The 24,360-nt window shown below is 36.9% G+C and overlaps 1 protein-coding gene across 1 annotated transcript in view; it reads right to left on the bottom strand.

The window, feature by feature from the left end:
* Positions 1-9,893: 9,893 nt before the first annotated feature.
* The window catches only part of LOC149179155 (E3 ubiquitin-protein ligase SINA-like 10), a 45,385-nt gene continuing 30,918 nt past the window's right edge, over positions 9,894-24,360 (bottom strand). The window contains exon 2 of the mRNA XM_089420543.1: positions 9,894-10,818. Coding sequence (XP_089276669.1) covers positions 10,177-10,818 — 642 coding nt within the window. The 3' untranslated portion in view covers positions 9,894-10,176. The remainder of the gene's footprint in view (positions 10,819-24,360) is intronic.

Here is a 24,360-nt window from a genome sequence, read left to right as displayed (position 1 = left end):
TTGTGGCTTCTCTCTGAACCTCTGCTATGACTATCAGTAGTCATCTTCTTCTCCTCTTTCTTCATGAGCTCCTCACTTATCTGCAACAAGCCTCTGCAACAGCTAGTCCTCCTTGTTGCAATCTTACCTCACTAAGCTCTCTTCACTCAGTCTTTTGGTAAGCACAGATCCTCTATCTGGAACTTCCTCCCAAGAAACACCTTTGCTCCTTCTAGACTTCTACAATCTCTCACTCTCTCTTGAGAACACTTCAGTTGTCCTCTCTGTCCAATCTCTTGTTGGATTCTTCAAGTTCACTGCCACTTTTCCTTCAGAGTGTTTTCCTTACTCTGTCTTCAAGAACACATCTGGTTCTCCTCTCACAGCTTCTCTTGTTGTCCCTTGTGCATTAGTGTAAAAACACACATTCTCAATTTAACACAGAACATATTACCTCACTTTCAAGATCTCAGCATGATCTTGTTTCACCATCCCGCTTGTACTTTGAATGGATTATCCTCTGTTTCTTGCATCTGCAAGTTCTGTTACACATCACCTCTGTGTGTCTTCCTTCTGTCATATTAGAATCTGATCCTTCCTCTTGCCTGCATAAATACCTTAACACATATTCTGTTCTCAATTCTTTCTCATAGAATTTCTTTGTTCTGTTTTAACCAATTGTTTCAACTTCAATTCTGCTCTGATACCACTATGATGCAGGGTTACCCCGCACATACCCACAGTATGCATAGATACATTTGTCCCAGATATTTGACTCTCAAATGAGTTAAATATTCAAACCATAAATGATTAAGGCCCCTTTATCATCGGTTCCTTTGTATCGGAACTCAATCACCCCACCAAAACCTCCTATCGGGACTTTTAAACAACCCTCAAGCCTTTGTTTATGACTCTATTAAAGTCATTCGTTAAATCCTTCCTATCGGGACTTTAAACCTCCTATCGGGACTCATTCACTCCCATAAACCTTACTTTAAGCTTTTAGGCCGCATATATAACCTTCCCTCTTTAAATGTGGGTTACATATATGTTTTAACGTATAAACCTTTCATCGGCGCTATTTCCTTATAAAACCCATTTACAAAGGAAAATGCTCCCAAAACATACCTTTCCGCCTTTAGTACAGTTTCTGCACATTTCCCGAGGATTGCCTTTATCACTGATCGCAATCGGCTCCTTCACGTGCACACCAGATATATATATATATATATATATATATATATATATATATAGTCACATATCGGAGTCGGAGAGGTGATGACATATATATATGTCATCACCTCTCCGACTCCGATATGTGACTTATATATATATATATATATATATAAGTCACATATCGGAGTCGGAGAGGTGATGACATATATATATGTCATCACCTCTCCGACTCCGATATGTGACTTATATATATATATATATATATATATATATATATATATATATATATAAGTCACATATCGGAGTCGGAGAGGTGATGACATATATATATGTCATCACCTCTCCGACTCCGATATGTGACTTATATATATATATATATATATGTCATTACCTCTCCGACTCCGATATGTGACTATCGGACCGCTATATATATATATATATATATATATATGTCATCACCTCTCTGACTCCGATATGTGACTATCGGACCGCTTACACCACCTTTTTACGTTAAATGACTCGCACAACACTTTCACGGAATACAAAGGAAATTCTACTCTGAACCCTTTATTCGGATTTCAAAAACTATATACCCGCATTCATCAACTCATCGGGTCTGCTCCTCCATATTAACTCTTCCGCTGATCCGATTACCCGACCTCTGATCCCTCTGATTGCCGATTTTATCGCTATCAGCTTATCGGCCCTTAGCTATTCCACTGTCGCTAGTCCTTTGGCCTCTCTGATATGCGATAAGCGATCACTTTTGGACCGTTGATCTAGACTCTCGATCCGACGGTCCAAGATCCATCGCATTATCACAATCGCTCTTCTCGATGGTCGGACTCTTACCACTTCAAAGTGTCGATCCGATCAAACTTCTGGACCCGATAAGGATATAAGCCACTCTTTATAATATTTCAAGTCCAGATTCTAAATCCGACTATGTTTTGCGCTCATTTTTAGTGTAAGTCGAGTTTTATACTTGCGGGACTTAAACTGAGTAATAAACTCCGCCGATGCGATATTTCACTTTGCTCCTCAGCGACATCATCTGGACCGTTGATCTTCCAGATCCAACGGCTACTGAGCGTCGATGCTTCACTTCTCGCTCCTTCTTTTTACTTAGTTTTTACGCTAAGTCTTCAGTTCTTCCATGATTTAGCTCCTCTTCAAAGGTTTCGATTCCTTCACTGTTTCCGTTACAACTCCCTCCTAAGCTTGATTTCTATGATTTTTATCACTAACTATGGACTCTATTTAATCTCTCAATGGATTCAAAGATCCATCACAAACCACTTGGCTCGTTCTTCTCCTCTGTACTCCGCCTCGACTCTGCCTGCAACCTCTGTTACAGAACCTACGAGTTCACATAGTAATCAATCAATAGACACACGATTAACACATTTCCACACTCAAAATCGAATTCCTCTGTATATAAACATATAAACAGTTGATTACATAACGAGACTCTCTGTCTCGTGGCCTGATCTTCTGCTATCAATGGCCCTCCTCCTCTTTCTGCCCATAGGCTTACATATATGCCAAGAAGTTCTGTTCAACTCATCCTGGTTCGACTCCTAAATCTATTGAACCGACTCCTAGATGTACTCTATCCTCTATGTCCACTTCTAACTCATTAAATTCCTAAAATCTCTCTCTTGTTCCTCAAGTGTTGGATTTGACTTCTAACTCTTTGTCGTTACTAGCCACTCATGTCCTCCTTATTCGAGAGCATTTACAAAATATCTCACACATCTAATTTGATTCCTATTTTAATCACTCAAAGCCTAATATTACATCAATTTATCACTTAGGAATCCAACTTCCTAAAAATACATGACCCCCTATGTCTACTTAATTACAATGATTTTCTCTTGGGTGAATGCTCCTACATCAACACGTGTATGTTTGGGTTGGTGGTTAGTAAGTAAGCCTGATGGTACCTAGAGTGGATGAAAGCTTGAGTCCACCTTAGTCCCACTTGGATAGATCGCCCTAGTCAGGAATCTAGTCCATGGCATTGTGGTGCCTAAATTGTTGAGTGACTAGTTGGATAGATTTCCCTAGTGTGGAATCTAGTCCATGGCATTGCAATGCCTAAAATTTCTTCATGTTTTCATATAGTTTAAGATCTTCTATTGTATATATACATTATGAATACCTCCCTAGTTAAGAGGGAGTGTTAGAAAATCTAATTATGTTCGGTCTTCAATAATATACTTGAGTCATTATGTAATGTACTTGTCAAAAGAATAAAGAATTTTTTTATTATTGTAACAATGACTTATTAAAGCATGGGTTTCATGCTTGGTTCATCCTTATATTAGTCAAATTCCCCATTGTGGACTCCTAGAATTAATATTGAGTTTATAAAGTCATTGTACATACGAAGAAACCCTTCTTGGGCTTTCGAATCATATAAAAATGTTTTTTTATCAAGTCAAATATGAATTATGTACCCTCCACATCATGTCGGCCTAAGGAAGATCAAGTCGGCCTAAGGACCTCCATTCGACCCACAAGAAGCTTATATATTCAAGGAGGTTGAAGTCATTTGAATCACTCACTCTCAAGCAAGTTCGATATCTCAAGAAGAGCTAGAGAAGTGTGAAGTTTCTTGTCAGGAGGACGAAAGAAGTGCGAGTTTGGGGAAGTCTATAGAGAGGAAGAAAATCGAGCTTTTGGTGCCTCTCTCTCCCTATTTCGTGGTCTAGGTTGGGAGATCGAAGTCTCCTAAGATTTCGTTGTTGTCGGAAGCTACTACCTAGTCGAAGTTTCTGGAAGGGGTCGAAGATCTTGGACGCTGACATGGTGTGGAGGGAAAGTCTAGTATTGGTCTAGGGTAAAGAGTCTCAAAGAATACTATTGAAAGGAAGAATTATCTTCACTGGGTTTTCCCCTCGAGGGGGGTTTTTCCCTGGCATGTGCCTATATCTTGTGTCTCTTGTTTTTGTGATCTTCATACACATAATATGACAATTGTTTGATGAGAGATAAGATAATAAAGAAGTAAAAGAAGTCAACACACTCACAAGTAATTATCAAGAAAGGAGAATCAAACCCTAATATAACATATTTGATTTTCCAACAAACAGCCTTAGAAAACCAAGAGACAACTCTTCATTTCGTATTCTTGCATAGAATACAAACAATCAATAAGTTATTCTTATAAAAGATACATTGTTAAATGAGAAAAGAACTTTTGGAGGTGGAAAAGTTTGTATGAGAGGGTTCATGTGCAAAATTATAATTAAGAGAAGAAGAGAAAAGTAGCAGAAAATGAACAAAATTGAAGAAGAGAAGTAGACTTGAGTGCAGAAATCGATATCAGGTAACCAAAAAACTTGACTTTGCTTTGTGATTGGGAGATTTCATTCTGCTTTCAAGTTGTAGTTTGATAAAGAATAAGTTGTATCTTATTGAGGTAGGAGCCTCCTATGGGTTGTAACTTGCAGAAAACTTTGTGGGAGTTGGAGCTTCCTTGAGGTAGCATCCTCTTGTAGGTTGGAGCCTACAAAAATTTGATGTAATTGGGAAGTAGGAGCTTGCCTTCACATCACTTTCAGCCAAAAATTCGTGGTTTTCTCCCTTATGGGTTTCCACTTAAATATGGTGTCTTCATGTGTTGTTTCTTGAATGTTGTGTTAATGCTCTTGAATTATGAATAAGTATATCTGCAAATGTTTCTCTTGCTGGTAACTGAAAAAGGAAACCATTAATAATTGAGTATATACATAAGTCCTTAGTTGCATAAGAAGAAATTTAAGTTGAGCATAAATATAAGTTTTAAAATCACCAATTGACCCCCCCCCCCCCCCCCCCCCCAATGATTTCCAAACATATATCATAAATAATGATAATCATATATGAGATGTCTTTTTTGAAGTTAAGGAGGCCATAAGTCAATTTTTTCTTTTGGGGGGTCTAATCAAGGCCAATGATTCACCTTGTTTATTATCCATTTATCATGGGAGTATTTGAAGGGTTTTTCATGTGATTTTCCTTGGAAAAAAGATAAGAATCTGTAATAGAGCCCAATCACCTTGGGTTTGATACAATAGCTAGAATGATTGGGAGGTAGGTTTCACACTCTCACCACTAGGCTCAATTCTCATCGATGTCATTTGGCCTATGTTGATGAGACTGGAAGGGTAGATATCCTTGAGTTCATGGTCATCCTTGAGCTCAAAAGGAAAGAATAAAGCCCTTTTCCATAGGAAATATATGAGAACTTTCCCTTAATCATTTCAATCTATATTTTTTGCATCCAAATGTCCACATATCTTGGAGAGGACCACAGCGCAATTAATTGCCTAACAAGAATTTTTTTAGTAAGAGTCGAAGGCTTTAAGGAATGGAGCAATGGCTAGCATCTTAACTTTAGGAATGGGTTCTAGTTGCTCCACAAATTTAGATGTTTGAGGTTTGTCCAATGACTTCCCATGATAGATGATTAGAGCTTGGAAAGCAACTACCTCAATAGAAGAAATGGGGAGGCACCCTCCTAATCCCTCACCAAAAATGCCTACACCAAAGTGGATTAAATCATGTAGGGATCAAAGTGGTAGAGCAACAACTAATATATTGTTACATGTCACTAAATAACCAACACAAGGATGCTTTATATGAGGTAGATACATGTAGAAATTCCATTGAAGAAAATTATGGAGATCTTTACTCATACAGATTTCTCGCATACAATAGAGATTTTTCACCTATTTTAAGTGATGAGGGGTTTTTATTTTCTCTCATTTTATCAAAATGAATAAAGAACATGCAAATTTTAAATTTTTGATATATAAAATAACATTAATCCTTTGAAAAACTCTCAAATTTTTCTTATTTATTTTTTTAAATAAAAAAAGTGAATTTTTTTTTTTTACAACATTACTTAAAATTTTAAAAAAACTATTAATGTTTTTAATTCACTCTACAAATCTAAAAAAGTCTCCTATATATTTTTAAATTATTTTTCAGCTTAAACTTAACAACAATTATAATATTTATATTACCTTAGATCATATATATATATATATATATATATATATATATATATATATATATATATATATATATATAAGACTCATTTGTGTGTCTGCAAAAGATATTTGTTTGTGGGTATGAGGTGGCAAAATTAAGGTAATACCTAAGTGTCATGTAATCTCAAGATTGTAGTAAATGGGACTTCAATGGTTGTATGCAAGTCTCGTAAATGAGAGTTGAAGTTAAGGCTCTTTTTCTCTAAATCATAATTCTTATCATAAATGAATCCTTGGAACTTATGGGAAAGATGAATTGTTCAAAGTAATCACAAATCATCAAAAGCTAAAAAAATTATAATCTTCATTAATGAATGGTTGTTCCTAAAATGTTAATTTATGTAGGCCAACTTTTGACCCTTAGCTAATCTAAATGTGAAGCAATGTTTTTGAAACCCTCTTGGTTGTAATAATAGGGTTGTTGCATACTACTATAATCGAAGTCAATTGGTCTCAAAATATTGTTTAATTTGAAAGCATTGCAAGTCTATCTCTTAAACAAAATTTGGGCCAAGACATGGCGTTTGATGTATGATTTGTATTAGGCTTTCGAAAAGCCTTAAGTTATCCTATTTGAACTATAGTAATGAGTCTCACTTATAATATGTTAACTAAGGATAAAACTCACCATAACTAAATCCACATGGCACAAATCTAGTATGGTGATCTAATGCCTCCTTTTTTTTCCACAATTACATGTAACATTTGAATCTAGTATAGTGTAGAGTGTTAAGCTTGTATAAGAGTAAGTCTCACTTCTCATAAATCTCAATAAGAACCTATATAAGTGTAAGTACATAGCTAAAGTAAATATATATTAATATGTGACCCACATATCTACTTATATAACAAGGGTTAGTATAATTAATGGGAACATGGTAAATCTGGTAAAACTTCAAATATTACCAAGGGTAAAAGAGAGTTTGTAGTGTTTAATTTGTTGATAATGCAAGTTTGTTTATATGACTATTGCATATATACATATTTATGCAAAGATCTAAAGTTATGTTTGATTTAACATATCTCAGTGAGAATGTATAATAATTTCTACAAGAGCTTGTTGGGAGCAATTTGACGTCTACAATGAAGAAATTAATTATATAATCCACCTACCTAATTTGTGCCTAAAAAATTGCATAAATTATGGTGAGCCTAACTCTTGGTAAATATGTTTATTTACACAAAGTATAAAGAATGTTTAAAGTTGTCACATTTCCTCATAATTGAATTTGAAACTTCAACTATATATATATATATATATATATATATATATATATATATATATATATATATCCAAGCTTACATAAATTTTGGGATTAGTAATTATAGGTAAAAAAAACTGCAACATTGGTAGAAGAAAGGAATTTTGGACAAATTTTACTCAAAGTGTGATCATTTAGAGCTCTATGATTAATTCCCTCAATGGAAACAATCCTCTCTAATGTTCTGATGTTTGATGTAAATTTTCTTAGGCCATTCACTTTCTACAACCGATAGGGAATGGATTAAATGTTTCAAATGTTTCAAATGTAAGGGAAACAAAATTTTACTTATGGACAATGAGACCATCTGCACCTTGGCAAGTCGTGCATCAATTTTACTCTTGTGGAAATGCTTTGGAATTCACCTACCACTAAATTTTGTAATTTATCGACCATCTACAGTTGACTTAAAAGGTTTCATGCATGCACTTGCCCAATTTCACATGTGGTGAGCGGTTGAATCTTTGACCATCTATGATTGAGTTAAAGGTTTCATGCACTTATTTTCCCAATTTCAAGGTTGGTATGTGCTTACTTTCCCAATTTCACGAGTGATGGGTGGTGGTTGGTTGAAACCTTTGACCATCTATGATTGACTTAAAGGTTTCATGCACACAATTTTCCAATTTCAAGGGTGGTGGCACCATTAGGAATGGCTTAAATGTTTCAAATGTAATGACATTATTTTTTTACTATGGCTAATAAGACCATTGGAAATTTGTACATCAATCTTACTCCCATGGAAATGCTTTGGAATTCAGCTACTTCTATCTTTTTGTAATTTATCGACCATCTATGATTGGCTTAGAAGGTTTCAAGCACTTCCTTTCCCAATTACACATGTGGTGGGCAGTTGGATTCTTTGACCATCGACGATTGAGTTAAAAGGTTTCATGCACTTATTTTCCCAATTTCAAGTCTGGTGGGCAATGAAATTAATGAGGTTTCATTTGCTTACTTTCGCAATTTCACAAGTAGTGGGTGGTTGACTCAAGGAGGTTTCATGCACTTTCTTTCTCAATTTCACAAGTGGTGGGTGGTGACCAATTAAAACGTTTGACCATCTATGATTGACTTAAAGGTTCCCTGCACTTTTCTAATTTTAGGTGTGGTGAGTGGTTGACTCAAAAAGGATTCATGCATTGAATGGCTGAAATGTTTCAAATGTAAAGGCAACAAAATTTTACCAATCGTTGATGAGATCATCTACACCTAGGAAATTTGTGCATAGACTTTACTCTCACGGAAATGCTTTGGAATTGACCTACCAGTGACCTTTTGTAATTTATGAATCATCTAAGGTTGACTTAAAAGGTTTCATGCCCTTACTTTCCCAATTTCACATGTGGTGCGAGTTTGAATCCTTTGACCATCTACGATTGATTTAAAGGTTTCATGCACTTACTTTCTTAATTTCAGGGCTAATGGGCAATTGAATCGAGTTTGCATGCACCTACTTCCCCAATTTCATAGGTTGTGAGTGGTTGACTCAAGGAGGTTTCATGCACTTAACTTTCCCAATTTCACATGAGGTGGGTGGTTGAAACTTTTGACCATCTACAATTGACTTAAAGGTTTCATGCACTTACTTTTCCAATTTCATGGGTTGTGGGTGGTTGGCTCAAAAAGGTTTCGTGCCTTGACTTTCTCAATTTTAGGGGTGGTGGGCAATTGACTCAAGGTCTCACGTGTTGTTTAACTACACAAGGACACAATATAATGCGTATATATTATTAAAATATTAATATAATTATTTAAACATAAATACATTGAGTTACTAATTAAAAATTAACTTAATTAAACATAAAGTAATTAACCTTAATCTTGGGTCGATGGATTACACTGTAAGGCAAGGTGGCCTTGCACTAACATGGCACCATCCCCAAGCTGAAATGTGGACTTAGGGTGCCACATCATCTGCCACAGCCACATGGCAATTACCCAATCATGTTCACATAGGGCCAAGGGTGAAAATATTCAAATGACTATATTTTAATAAAGAAGAGATTCCCATAGGCAATAGTGATCTAGAAAAAAAGGTTGAGTTGAATAAGAAAAGCAAAAATCTTTAAATCAAACATTAAAAGACTAGATAGTGTTATAACAACTAAAACCCAGTAATTTTTTTTGAAATATAAATTTCATTTAAAATAAAATCACCAAAATTAACTATCATCCTATACAAATGTTCAAGTAATAAATAAGTTTATTTTCCACATTAAATATAAATAACAAATTTTTAATATAGAACTTCTTTTCAATATTAAATTTACATAATTAAAAATCATGCATTAAGAGGAACAAAATAATTTTTCTTTACTATCCTGTCATCAAAATACATAAATCAACTCTTAACTAACCACAAAGAGTGAAAAAAATTACTTCTAGCTCAGAAAAACTACAAAGGTTATGCCTGTATAAATAGCAACAGCAATTACTGAAAACAAATATATTACAAAACGTTTTCTATCTTGGGATTTAACGATCCCTTCGTACATATATGACAAATGTTCTCATTAGAAAGACGCTACTTTTTTTCACTTTGAAGAACCTATATTTACAGAGATTTTATCGAAAAAAATGGACCACGCATTGCAACTTTCACTAGCATATGTTAAAAAGTGAAACGGATTATGCCAAAACACCCTATATACATGTAGGGGCAACTATTCATAAATTCACAGGCCTCAATAAAGAACAATCAGACCCTAAGTTAATCACGCTACATGACGAAACGATAACTCAAAGGTGAGATGTCCATCTTCCTCGTAAGTTTCCACCGGAATAAGAAGGAAATCCTGAGGAATTTCATCTATCCCAACAATGCTTCGTGGAACACTTTCCATTGTCAAACGCCGCCTTCCTTTTTTTATCTCGATTTGATATGAGTACTGCTCCTCCGAAGAGGCTGGTCCAATACAAGTTATGTAAACCATGTTTCCTAGAAGTTTCATCTTATTCTGAAGAAGAAATACCATATCTTCACATTCTAAGATACAAAACTGCTCGTCTGTGGCCAACAATACGGTGAACCAGGCCTCATACCTAAATTGCCTTATACAAGCTCCATGTGCAGAGATGAAATGGTCAGAAAACCGTGTTGATGGACCAATAAAGCTGCATCCTGACACAGAACACAAGTATGGTGCATATATACATTTGGACTGGTGTGCAGTTACTTGGGAATATCTAACTAACTCTCTACATCCATTATGAGCATATATGCAACCTACTTTCATGGACTCGATCAATTTTTCCATGGCCAGACAACGGATTTTTCCAATTGGATTAAGACATGAATGGCATCTATTATCCATCCGAAAACAGCAGGAGGAACAGGCTATATGTCCATTTGTACACTGCATCATCAAAAAAATGTAACAATTAATAGTAGCAAACAACATTTGGTTTAAGACATGGCAGGTGCACAAAAATAGTAAGAGGATATCAGAGCAGTAATCCTGTCCTTAAAAAAGTTAGTTTATTTTCAAAAGACGTGAAGTGCACAATCTAAGCTGGCATACAGAATATAGGTTATATGCTCCCTGGATTAAAGGCTAAGCTCCCTGCAAGCAGCCAACCTATCCATAAGAAGACAGGGTTGAGAGTGAAGCGAGGGTTGAGAGTGAAGCTAGATTAATCAGTACTCAATTTCCAAAAGGACTGGTGCTTTGGAGAAATTGACTAATTCAAAATACTACTTTAAGGAACAAAATTTGAGGCTAGAATCTAAGAAGACGATGTTTAATGGACCTAGTATGCCAACTCAACAATTTCTGCTAATATTTACTTTTCTTTTTTTTTCTTTTAAAATTGTATTTATAGGGAATTCTCAGCTCCTCTGATAAAAATTCCCCACACATGCCACTTCACCATCAAAATTTTTAACATGTTCTATTCCAAATTTATATATCATTTAACATGGGAAGTTCAAATTTATAGCTGTTTCCTTTAATGTCCTTTTTGTGCAGTTCAGACATCAAACCTGCATTGAAATGTGTAACCAGGTTCGGTCTTCATAAATATAAAATATACTTTTGATTCTTGTATATTGTAAAATTAAAGAGAAATTATTATTGTTATTTTTGTAGGATGGGTTTCATGCTCAAGGTCATTTTTATTTAGAGGTCAAGCACCCATTGAGTGCTTCTAGGGTTTGTCCTAGGGTCAAGAAGTCAAAAGAGTAATTGTCATATGAAAAAGACCTCTTTGGGCCAAGGTTGCATGAAACGGGGAAATGGGTACGAGTTTCCGAAATGGGCACGGATACGAAACGCGACCTCCCCAAATTTTGGAAACGGGGAAACGTGAATATATATATATATATATATTAAAAATATTTAAATATATAAATATATATATATATGTGCAATCATAAAGCATACATGATGCATTATAATTTATTACATTTAAACATTATGATTAAATTTATATCACATTTACTCATGAATGATGACATAATGAAAATAAAAATATCGGAATATCCAAAAGCAACTTTTATTATATATCCAAATCTCAAAATCAGTCTTTATTTATATCAATATATGAGGCTGCAAGTACAATAAAGACTATAAGGCTGCAAGAACTATAGAGACAAAAGACTAATCCTCATCATCACAATCCTCATCAAAAATAGAAGCAGAACAATGCTCAACAGTGGATGGTGTGCTGAAGAAGATGATGGGCCAATTCCACTTCCAGGCTCGACTTCAATATTCAGGGCAGCAAGAGAGAGATCCAAATCAGGATTTTCTGCATCCACATCCCATTCTTTAGATATGAGGCTGCAAGTACAATAAAGACTATAAGGCTGCAAGAACTATAGAGACAAAAGACTAATCCTCATCATCACAATCCTCATCAAAAATAGAAGCAAAACAATGCTCAACAGTGGATGGTGTGCTGAAGAAGATGATGGGCCAATTCCACTTCCAGGCTCGACCTCAATATTCAGGGCAGCAAGAGAGAGATCCAAATCAGGATTTTTTGCATCCACATCCCATTCTTTAGAAGGACCACTACTGTATTTTGGACCCCTACGAGATGCAAAGCGAAGGTTGGAGTGCACACAAATAAGATCCTCTGCCTTCTGTGAGCCCAACCTATTGTGCTTCACAGAATGAATAAAACCATAAGTGCTCCAATTCCTTTCTGCTGATGAAGAGCTTGCCACTTGTGAAAGAATACGAATGGCAAGGTTTTGCAAATGTACACCATTTGCTCCATGACAAATCCACCACCTAACTGGATTCATGGTGCTTCTTTCCTCCAAAGCTGATATATCTGCATAATTATATATTCCTGCAGCAAAACTGGCAAATTCTTTCTTTACCTCCCTGTGTAGATGAGAAGGAAACATTCTCATAAGTGCTTTTTTCACCCCATTAGCCACCTCTCTATCCTTATGGGGTGCCTTCCTCTTCCCATTGCTTTGAGCAATAAGCTCCTCATCATAAAATTTGGGGTTCAAAGCATTAGCTAAAGTGTGAATGGACTGTTGAAATTGTTCCACCTATCAACAATGATTTTCTTGACTAAACCAGCAAAATGATCATCAACAAACAAAAGTTGTGGAGACTCTTGCGAAATGATTTCCATATTTTTCTCAACCATAGAATCCATGCCATCATATACCTCTCCTAAGAAAGGTTAGTCAGTGTCAGCACTCCGAAGAAGCTCAAATGCAGGGGTTGTGAACTTTAGCAAAAAATCTACCTTGCTCCACCAATCCTCATCAAGGCACAATCCACACACCATATGTCCCCGCTCTGAATCTGTTTGTCTCCACTCAATCCAAAGTTGATTCACCACCATAGAAACTAATGCATGCTTAACCTCAACAAGGCGGCGCAACATCAAGAAGTTTGAGGCATATCTTGTCTTAGCAACTTTTAACAACTCCAATTTGGAGTACTCTCGAAATATGCCCTGAGATTGGTGGTGGTTGGTGATGAATTTGACAATCTCCCTTGCTTCCCCTGTGAGTTCCTTTATCTAGGAAACTTTGTTGTCGATCTCCTCTAAGATCAAATTCAGATTATGGACAATGCATGGTGTCCAAAAGATGTGGTCATACCTCCCCTCAATAATTAAACCTGCAGCTTTGCAAACTGGTGCATTATCCGTGATAACTTGCACCACCTTGTTAGGCCCTATTTGTTCAATAGCTTTTATAATAACATCAACAATGAACTGTGCATCTTTTACCTCTCTTGAGCATTCTTCCACCTTGATAAACATTTCTCCTTTGGGGGAAGTGGCAATGATATTTATCAATGGTTTGCGCCTTGTATCTATCCATCCATCTGAGACTATGGTAACCCCAGAGCTACTCCAGGAAGAATGAATTGGTGATAAAATATCCTCCACAAGCTCCTTCTCATTTTTTAGAAGCTGAGTTCTGACTTTCTCATAGTTGGGCCCCTTGTACCCTTGAGGAGCTTTGTTAATTGCCCTTATCATATCTTGCCAGTAAGGAGAGCAAACAACATTGAATGGGATACCACATGCATAAATGCACCTAGCCACTCTGGAATCAGTTTCTTCTCTTGCTTGCACATTCACCAATTTAGCAATTCTGCTATCTTGAACTGAAGGGGATGCCCCTCTGGTATTTTTGGGTGCTGGTTGTTCATGTTGTTGAGTGGCACCGGCTCTCCTCTTTCTTGCTTCAACTACAATCCTTGGCTCAATGTTAGATGGAGCTTGAGGAGTAGCTTGAGTAAGCTCATCATGCCTTCTCTTAATAGCATCTGCCTCATCTTGCTCTCTTTGATATGCCCTCCTTGCCAATGGATCTGCTGTTTTTGTGCAACCCATAACCCCCTGTCCTCCTCCATGCAAAAGATGTGCCTTCACTCTTGGGTAGGAGCCCTTGTACGAATTATTGCAAAGATTACATTGCCATTCCCATGAGCCACCACCTGCACATTTTTGAAGCTTCGTTACATGCCTCCAAAGAGGATTATATTCAACCCTTGGGTTGGCCCTAGGGCTTGAACTTGCAGTTGCACTTTGGTTGGAAGCCATTGCTGCAAAAATAAATTTAAAAATCAAATCTATAAATAAAAAACGTTTTTCATATTTTTGGCAGCATAAACCCTAGAAAAATTGAAGAAATAGTAGGAAAAAAACTAAGAAAATGAATGTTGTTTACCCAAATTGATTTTTTGTCGCTGAAGCTACCCCAAAATGCCAGAAAAGACTAGAAATATGGCTGTAGCTAAGCCAAGAATGTCGTAGCCGGAAACTCTGCACTCCAAATCTGCTGTTGAAATCTCTTTCTCTTGCTGCTAAAATCTCTTGCTCTTGCTGCTGAAATCTACTTTGCTCACTGTTGAAAACACCCTAGCTGAAACCACTGCTCTCTTCCTCTCTTCTCCTTTGCTAAAATCGCCAGTCTCCAAGAGAAACGACTTGCTGAATTGTGTGATGAGAGAATGAGACAAAGGTCACTTTTATAACTTGAGAGAGGCATCTAGAAGCAACTAGAAGGCATTTTAATAACCCAATTAAAAATTAGAAAACAAAATAATAATTAAAAAAAAAAAAGTCAACCTACGTGTGGAAATGTCGTCATACGGCCCAGAAACATGTTTCCGGTCGTATTGGCCACGTTTCCTCCTCGAGAAACATGCCAATACAGTCGGAAACACGTTTCTCAGTCGTACCGTATGCGTTTCTGCGTTTCAGTTTCGTTTCCGTACAGAAACTCCTCCTCTGCCCACGTTCCCTGCAACTTAGCTTTGGGCACATTGTAACTAGTAAAAATAATTATTTTTGTTAAAAGTGTAAAGATATCCTCCAAGATCAAGTCAGCCTGGCAACTAAGAAGTTGGCCTCAATTAGCACATGTCATCCTCCTTCGTAGCCTATATATAGGAGGGAACTCAACTACCTATGGACACTCACTCATCTTCTCATCATTCGAGCAAAGGAAGAGCAGAAGAAGGCTAGCAAAGAAGGAAGAAGGACAAAGGACAAGTGTTTAGCTATTTCTCTCTCTCTCTCTCACATGCGAAGGAGGAAGGCTACAGTTTTGTTGCTGCAAGATCGAAGTTGAAGAAATTGTTGAAAGAAGGTCAAAGGAAGGTGCATTAGGTCACCTACAATCCCTAGAAGAAAGAGAAACTCAAGTGAGGGTCAAAGGAAGCCTTGGAAGCCCTAGATTTGCTCACACGTGTGGAAGCAACGATTGTTGCAGGAGCTGAAAATTTCAAACCTACGGTAGAGGCCGAAATTTTGTAGTTGGGGGTCGAAGTTGTGTAGTTGGAAGAGATTTGACTAGGTTTGACTTGGACAAAGGAAGCACATCATCAAGAAGACCAGAGTTGGTCTTGGATGGGCATTGGTCTTGGTCTAAAGGTCTTGGAATTTGTCATTTGAAGAATCTATAAGAAGAGAAGAGATTTGTGGGTTTTCCTCTCAAGTGAAGAGGTTTTGGCCCTGGCTTGCCACCTATATCTTGTGTCCTCATGTATTGTTGATCTTCTTGTTTTTGGTAGTTGTTTGATGATAAGAACAACATAATAATAAGAGAAGAAGCTAATAAGTAAGAAAAAGTAAAAAGACATCACAAGCAATTATCAAGTTTAAGAGAAATCATCCTAATTGTAGCCCTATAGATTTCTCAACATGGTATCAGAGCTAAGGTTGGCTAAGGGCATGATGAAGATCACTACATCCTTGAAGAAATATTTGAAGCAATGTTCTATGGTAGCAAGTCATCTCAAGCAAGGTATCAAGGCATTATGGAATCTCCTATTATCCATCAAGAATAGTATGACCAAGACTTCTACAAAGGACGAAGGATTATTCTCAGCACTTACTGGCACATTTGAAGATGAGAATATTTGGGTAATCGACAGTGGAGCATCAAGACATATGACAAGTGAGCACAAGCAACTAAAGACCTTATCAAGAGGAAAATCTTCCTACTCCGTTGAACTTGGTGACAAGAAGAGCTATCTTGTAAGAGGAATTGGATCAACCTCGTTGGAGCTAGAGAATGGAGGAAATATTCATCTCAACAACATCCTATTTGTTCCAAGTTTGCAAAAGAATCTACTTTCTATTTCATCTTTAGAAGATAAGGGAAATAGAGTTGCTTTTATAGATGGAAAGGTTGCAGTGTGGGATAAAAACTCTAGCATCGAAAATGCAAAGATAATTGGGATTCGTGAAGGAAGACTCTACAGATTGTTGACTCCTCTCTCTCAAACTTTGGTTCACGTTGAAGTAAGTCCCTGTGAAATTTGGCACGGAAAATTTGGACACCTTCACTACAAAATCTTACCAACTCTAAATTCAATGGTGAATGGCATCCTGAACTCAAGGAAGGTCATGAAGGAATATGCAGGGATGTGCATTAGGTAAAAATGTCAAGAGACCATTTGGAAGCAATTCTTCAAGGTCAAAAGAAGTATTGGATCTCATTCATTTTGATGTCTATAAAGTCTCTTGGAGGTCATCTATATTATGTAACATTCATTGATGACCACTCAAAGAAAACTTGGATCTATTTGTTGAAGTCCAAGGATGAAGTATTCAACAAATTTCAAGAGTTCAAAGTTGAAGTAGAGAACCTTACAGAAAGGAGGATAAAAGTACTAAGATCTGACAATGGAGGAGAGTATACATCAAAGGAACTCATAGCTTTTTGTAAGGAGGTTGGGATTAAGAGGGAGTTGATAGTCTCATATAATCCTGAACAAAATGGAATTGTTGAACGAAAGAATTGATCAATTGAGGAAAGTGTAAGAGTCATGTTACATGATCAAGACTTGCCTAAATTTCTGTGGGGTGAAGCAACAAAAACTGTTGTGTATATTCAAAATTGAAGTCCTCACAGATCACTAGACAACATGACTCCTAAAGAAGCATTCACTAGGAAGAAACCAAGTGTAGACCATCTCTGAATATTTGGTTGTCCTGTCTATATTCACATTCTAAAAGATAAAAGAAAAAAGTTGGATCCTACAAGCATGAAGGGAATATTTGTTGGCTATAGCAACACTTCAAAGGCATATAGGATCTACATAAAGGAAGGACACCGAATAGAAGTAAGCCAAGATGTGATCTTTGATGAAAGTATTGCATTCAAGAAATCAAAGGACCTCCCGATGGACTTTGATGATGAAGAACTTCCAATATTTGAAGAAGAATGCTCTAGGGAGGAAGAGAACTCAAATCATGAAGATGAAGGTCCCAGTGAACCTATACAACCAGTGATCATCCCTGAAAACAGAAAGAGACCAAATTGGTTGAAGTCTACTCTTCTAGATGCAGAAGGTCATGGAGCAGCCAAAGGCACATTCAGGGAAAGTAAGAAGCCCAAAAGATATTCAAGGTATGCAGCCTATATGACAAAGTTAATAGAAGCAGAACCATCCACCTTTGAAGAAGTTGTCAAACATCAAGAATGGAAAGATGCCATGAATGAAGAATATCAATCAATAATGAAGAATGGAGTTTGGGAGATCGTACCTAGGCCTAAAGACAAATCTGTGGTAACTTCCAAGTGGCTCTACAAGATTAAACATGCAGCAAATGGAAGTATTGATAAATATAAGGCAAGATTTGTGGCTAGGGGCTTCTCCCAACAAGAAGGCATCGATTATGAAGAGACATTTGCACCTACAACAAGGTATACAACTATACGTTCGTTGGTCTCTTTGGCAGCATCGATGGGATGGAACATCCATCAAATGGATGTTAAGGCAACATGGATGGCATTATCGATGAAGAAGTCTATATAGAACAACCTTTGGGATTTGAAGTAAAAGCTAGAAAGACCTATGTCTGTAGATTGAAAAAGGCACGTTATGGCCTTAAGCAAGCTCCAAGGGCGTGTGGTATGCAAGGATGGATGCATACCTACAAAGATTGGGCTTCTAAAAGAGCTTTGTAGATTTGAATCTCTATATCAAGGTTGTGAAGGATGAGCTCATAATCATTCTTCTATATGTGGATGATTTTCTCATGACAGGTGTAGAAGGTCGTATTCAAGAGTGTAAGAAACAACTGGCAAAAGAATTCGATATGAAGGATCTAGGGCTGATGCACTATTATTTGGGGTTGGAAGTGTGGCAAGGACTTGATGAGATATATCTAGGTCAAGGAAAATATGTGATCGAAATGCTAAAAAGGTTTGACATGATGGATTGCAAACCTATGACAACCCCTATGGTCACAAATTTGAAGAGGCTAAGAAGTTCTGAATCAAGCCCTATGGATCTGACAAGGTATAGACAATTGATTGGCTCACTGATGTATTTGGTAAATACTCAACCAAACATTTGTTTTGCAATGAATGTTCTCAGTCAATTCCAGGTAGAGCCCAAGCATGATCATTGGATAGCAGCCAAGCATATATTGAGATATTTGCAAGGAACAATCCACTATTTCCTGAAGTATGATAAGAGGAATGATGTCCACTTGATTGGATATACATATTCTGACTAGGGAGGCAGTGAGATGGATGGGAGAAGCACTATTGGAGGATGTTTTAGTTTGGGATCCTCCATGATATCCTGGATGAGTAGAAAACAAGAATCAGTTGCTTTTAGTATTGACGCTGAATATATTGCAGGTTGTGAAGTAAGCAGGGAAGCTATCTGGTTGAGGAAACTGTTGTCCGACCTGTTTGAAGGACCGATGGACCCTATAGTGATACATTGTGACAACACCAACTGTATAAGGTTGTTTGAAGACCCAGTGTTCCATGGAAAGACAAAACACATAAATAACAAGTATCACTATATACGAAAGTTGGTGCAAGATGGAGTATTGTAGCTACAGTATATCTCCACCAATGAGCAGGTAGCTAACATCTTGACAAAATCTCTTCCTAATAAGAAGCTTATGTATTTGAGAGACAAGCTTGGCTTGGTTTATATGTCCTCCCTAGTTGAGAGGGAGAGATAGACACATCATTTTTGTCTTCACTTTGTGAAGAAATAATGGAGGATTGGGTAAGCATCAGGTTTCCCATACTCTTTGAGGATGGGGTAGGGCATCCAAGATATGAGTAGTCGAAGAGGAAATTCCTTGAGGATGTGTTATTCCAAGATAGGAATTGTCCTAAAAGGACATAACCTGTGAACACCCAGGTGGGGTATGTGTCTTGAGAGACAACGATGATGGTGTCTATCAGTCATTGGTCTTGCCAGCATTGTGCTCTGATCTTGTGGAGAGATAGAGTTGTTAGTCAAGGCCTTGCTATGTGACAATGTTGGTTGGTATGATGCAAAGAGATAAGTTGAATTGATAGCTTACAAGATGGCTTACCAATCTGACTCTTCTTATGAGATCTCTTCAGTTTGAGAATGTCCATGTACCATCTATGAATACTTCCCTAGTTAAGAGGGAAAGTTGAAATGTGTAACTAGATTCAATCTTCATAAATATGAAATGTACTTTTGATTCTTGTATATTGTAAAATGAAAGAAAAAATAGTATTGTTATTTTTGTAGCATGGGTTTCATGCTCAAGGTCATTTTTATTTAGAGGTCAAGCACCCATTAAGTGCTTCTAGGGTTTGTCCTAGGTTCAAGAAGTCAAAAGAGTCATTATCATATGAAGAAGGCCCCTTCGACACATTGTAACTTGTAAAAAGAATAATTTTTGTATTTAAAAATGTCAAGATACCCTCCAAGACCAAGTCGGCTTGGCAGCTAGGAAGTCGGCCTCAATTAGGGCATGTCGTCCTCCTTGGAAGCCTATATATAGGAGGGAACTTGACCTCCTATGGACACTCACTCATATTCTCATCATTCAAGCAAAGGAAGAGCAGAAGAATGCTAGCAAAATAGGAAGCAGGACGAAGGGCAAGTGTTTGGGTTATTTCTCTCTCTCTCCCCCTCACACGTGTGAAGGAGGATGGCTAGGGTTTTCCTGCTGCAAGATCGAAGTTGAAGAAATTGCAGAAATAAGGTCGAAAGAAGGTGCATTAGGTCACCTACAAGCCCTAAAAGAAGGAGAAACTCAAACGAAAGTCAAATGAAGCCTTGGAAACCCTAGATTTGTTCACACGTGTGGAGGCAGAAGCTGTTGCAGGGGCCAGAAATCTCAGACCTGCAGTAGAGGCTGAAATTCTGTAGCTGAGGGTCGAAGTTGTGCAGCTCGAAGAGATTTGACTAGGTTTGACTTGGGCAAAAGAAGCACATCATCAAGAAGGTCGGACTTGGTCTTGGAAGAGTATTGGTCTTGGTCTAAAGGTCTTGGAATTCGTCATTTGAAAAATCTATAAGAAGAGGAGATTTGTGGGTTTTCCTCTCAAGTGGAGAGGTTTTGGCCCTGGCTTGCAGCCTATATCCCTTGTTCTTGTGTATTGTTGATCTTCTTGTTTTTGGTAGTTGTTTAATGATAAGAACAACACAATAATAAAAGAAGAAACTAATAAGAAAAAGTAAAAAGACATCACAAGCAGTTATCAAGTTTAAGAGAAATCATCCTAATTGTAACCCTATAGATTTCTCAATAGCCTCTGCCCCACAACTCCTATGATTTTCACGCTGGAGACAAAAAAAGAAGCAATTAAATTGGGATGTACATTGCATAATTCCAGTAAAAGGCATGCCCCAGAAAAATTGGGGAAAAGGCTAAAAACATACTGTAAGATCCGTAAGACCCTTCTGCATTTTGATCCATCAGGGATCTGCCAGTGGAAATGTATCTCGCTGCTGGATACTCCCAGCCCACAGATCCACAAAATAAAGTTTTATATTTTTTATTAGAAAAATGTCAATGCAATGATCTAAACACGTTTTAGATGCATTCAAAATATATGGAAACTATACTTTTTATTAGAAAAAGGTTGATGTAATGATATAAACACGTTTCAGAGGCATTTAAACTATGTGGAAATTTATCTATGTCATCCATCAAAGAGGTTTTTTTGGATTCTGTCATTTACTGTGGACACGATTTAACATGCATTTGTTTTTTTCTTTTACATTTATTATCTGCTAATACTTTTGTTTTGATCATGATCTGATATAGGCAATTCTTGTTTTTCTTTCTTTTTTTCATTTTCTCCTTCCCAGTAAATTGTAATTATATCTATGATATTGCTTTCTTTTTAAGAAACTGGCAGATCTCATGTTGTGGCAATTTATAAAGATGAATCTATGCAATAGGCTATTTCAGAACTCTGTGATGAGTGACTACAATATTGTAAAACTGTAACACAACTTCTATTTAAAGGTGTACCCTTCTCTTTACTTGGAGTAGACATTGGAGAACGATGGATTTTCAACTGACACTATAACCATGGAAGAGTGTTTACAAGGCCCTCGAATAATAGTAGCTTAGTCGTTTCCATTAGTCTTCACATCATGGTTCTAATGGGCATACGATAGCTTACAACTTTTATACAGCACCCATAGCCCTTCAAGTCAATGTAGGTTTTGAATCGCGAGGGAGGAGAATCAGCTGGCATTGTAGCAAGAGCTGTTATTTATGAATCAAAAGTTGCAACTTGCAATTCATCTCATGTTTACATAAAATGGAATACTTCTGCAGAAAGTTAAATACTTTGCATTTCTTGAGCATCGTGCTTTTGTTTTGAGGCTATTCTACATGAAATGGTACATGTATTATGCACTGAGCAGTTGTCTGTTGCAACAATTATAATTTATAATCCAAGAAACGAGCTTTCTTGTAAAGTAGCTTAAAATTTTAGCATACTTCTTGTTGTCTATAGCTTAAACTTTTAGGCCAATCAAAGCAATTCTCTGTTGCAGCAATATGAATGGATACTCTTTTTTCAGTTATAGATTTTAAATTTTAATGTTTGTGATTTGTGAATGCCATTTTATTCTTAAATCTGAATTTTCTGTGTTCTCATGGATTATAAAAACATATTTGCATTTTTATAACTACCGTTTCCCCACCATATCCGGATCTTGCCTTCTGAAAAATATGGCAGATCCATATCCTGGTAGTTTAACTCAGAACAACATGTGAACCAATAGCAATTGCACTTCACATAATTATAATTCTATATGCACTCCACAAATTAAAGCATTCAAATCCCTTTCTCAAACTTACTCAGCAAATAAATGGATATATAATAAATTCATAAATACTGTTGCCATAATGCTAACATCCATCAGAGGTGCACAGAGTTATCTATAACAATACACTGCAGTAAGCTCAAGGCTCTAAGGTAATATCCAACCTTTGCAATGTGAGATCTGGTTTGATTTTTTCTAGATCATCCAATGTAAATCATTTACTGGGAGTTCCTTGTGTATTGCTACTTATCAAATTAGACTATCGGATGCAACTTGGACACAGTTATTTTCCAGCCATCCTCATTGACTTGTCCCAAATGAATAATCGCCATGAACACAATCTCTAATGTGGCAAGAGGAAGTAAACGCCATGCCATCAACTGGGAAAAGCAAATACTCAAGACCAAAAGCCAATCATTATTATGGGCATGGTGGATTGACTGAAGTCTCCCTTATGGAAAGAGAAATGTGAGTTCAAGGCTAGCAAAAGATCTGAATAGCCAAGTTTTTGCAATAGATATTGAAGGATGATAAAACAAAAGATAAAAACACTATGCACATTTACCAACTAGACCTAGAAATAAATGGAAAGCACACGAAGTAGAAAAAGACTAAACTAATTCTCTATTTGGCAATTAATTCATTTAATTCTTCTGATAACATCACAAGTTCCTCCACCTGTCTGTTTGGAGTTGGCCCATTAGCCCTGGGTAAGTGGAGATTGCAAAGACAAGGATCTCTAGAAAGCCAGTACTTTGAAGGGTTCTTACAGAGTATAAAATAAGGCCCAATCCTTATAGAGTTCCAATGATTAAATACCATTCAAGAAGAGATGAGTGGGATGAGGCAGCAACTAGGCCATTCAGACTTGACATGTTATAGAAACAGGTGGTCAATGTCAATGAAAGCAAAAAAGGCATAAACAAACAAGCTTGTACAAATTATACAGCAACAGGAAGCAATTTTGGGCAAGGGCAATGTTACCACAAAATCTAGTAGGCCTGGTTCGAAGCCTCACTAGGCAGTCTAGGTCTTGTTGCAACAATGAGTTAGCCTACATTATCACCTCAGTGGCTTCTCTCCTATTTACTATTTAGTGGTGGGTGTTATCTCCACAAGCGAGGCTTCCCTAACAACGCTAATGCTCAGTGGGTATTTACCTAAGGAAAATGAATCTCTACGGGACTTGTAAATAATACCACCCAGCAAGATCTTCAATAAGTAAGGGCTCAAGGTTGTTGAAGGTCTAATGGTTATGGAAGAAGGTATCTGCAAGGCCTTCATGGCTACGAAAAGAATTACAAGTAATCAGCACACTTTCAACCAACCCCAATGGAGTAGAAGAAGGTTATTATAAACTAGGGTTTTTATCATAGACAGATTTGCAACGTGCAATAGCATATAACAGCAAAGAAATAGCCTCTAAGTGATAATTCAACAAAGGATCAAAAGCTATCGAGAGGTAAGCAGGCGATAAGAAAACTTTATGGTTTTTAATGATTTTATATGCATAAAACAGCAATAGAAGTCTAGATGTCATCCCTACTTTGGGGTGAAGAATGCAATTAATGTTATATTTTGCCCTTTTAATTTATTAAATGCAATTTCTATCAATAGGATAATGACATATAGATGCAAAATTACTATAAAATGCAAATTAAAACCAAACCCTAACCTTAGTTACCAAGAAATTAGTAAAGAAATTTAAAATGATCACCGCTATTAGACTAGAGCCTTTACTCAATTGGACAATGGAGTCAATAAGGGCAAGGTCAATGATATAAGGCCTTGAATGAAGAGGGTGGAAGATCAAAATGCTTATTGTAATAACCCCAATAACTCCTTTATGTGGGAGATTTAAAGTCAAATGATGCATGCACCATG

This window comes from Pinus tabuliformis, chromosome 4_1 (genome assembly GCF_031772625.1).
Source record: "Pinus tabuliformis cultivar Carrire ecotype Pingquan chromosome 4_1, CPIR1, whole genome shotgun sequence".
NCBI lineage: Eukaryota > Viridiplantae > Streptophyta > Pinopsida > Pinales > Pinaceae > Pinus > Pinus tabuliformis.
This window is presented reverse-complemented; position numbering and strand designations above follow the sequence as displayed.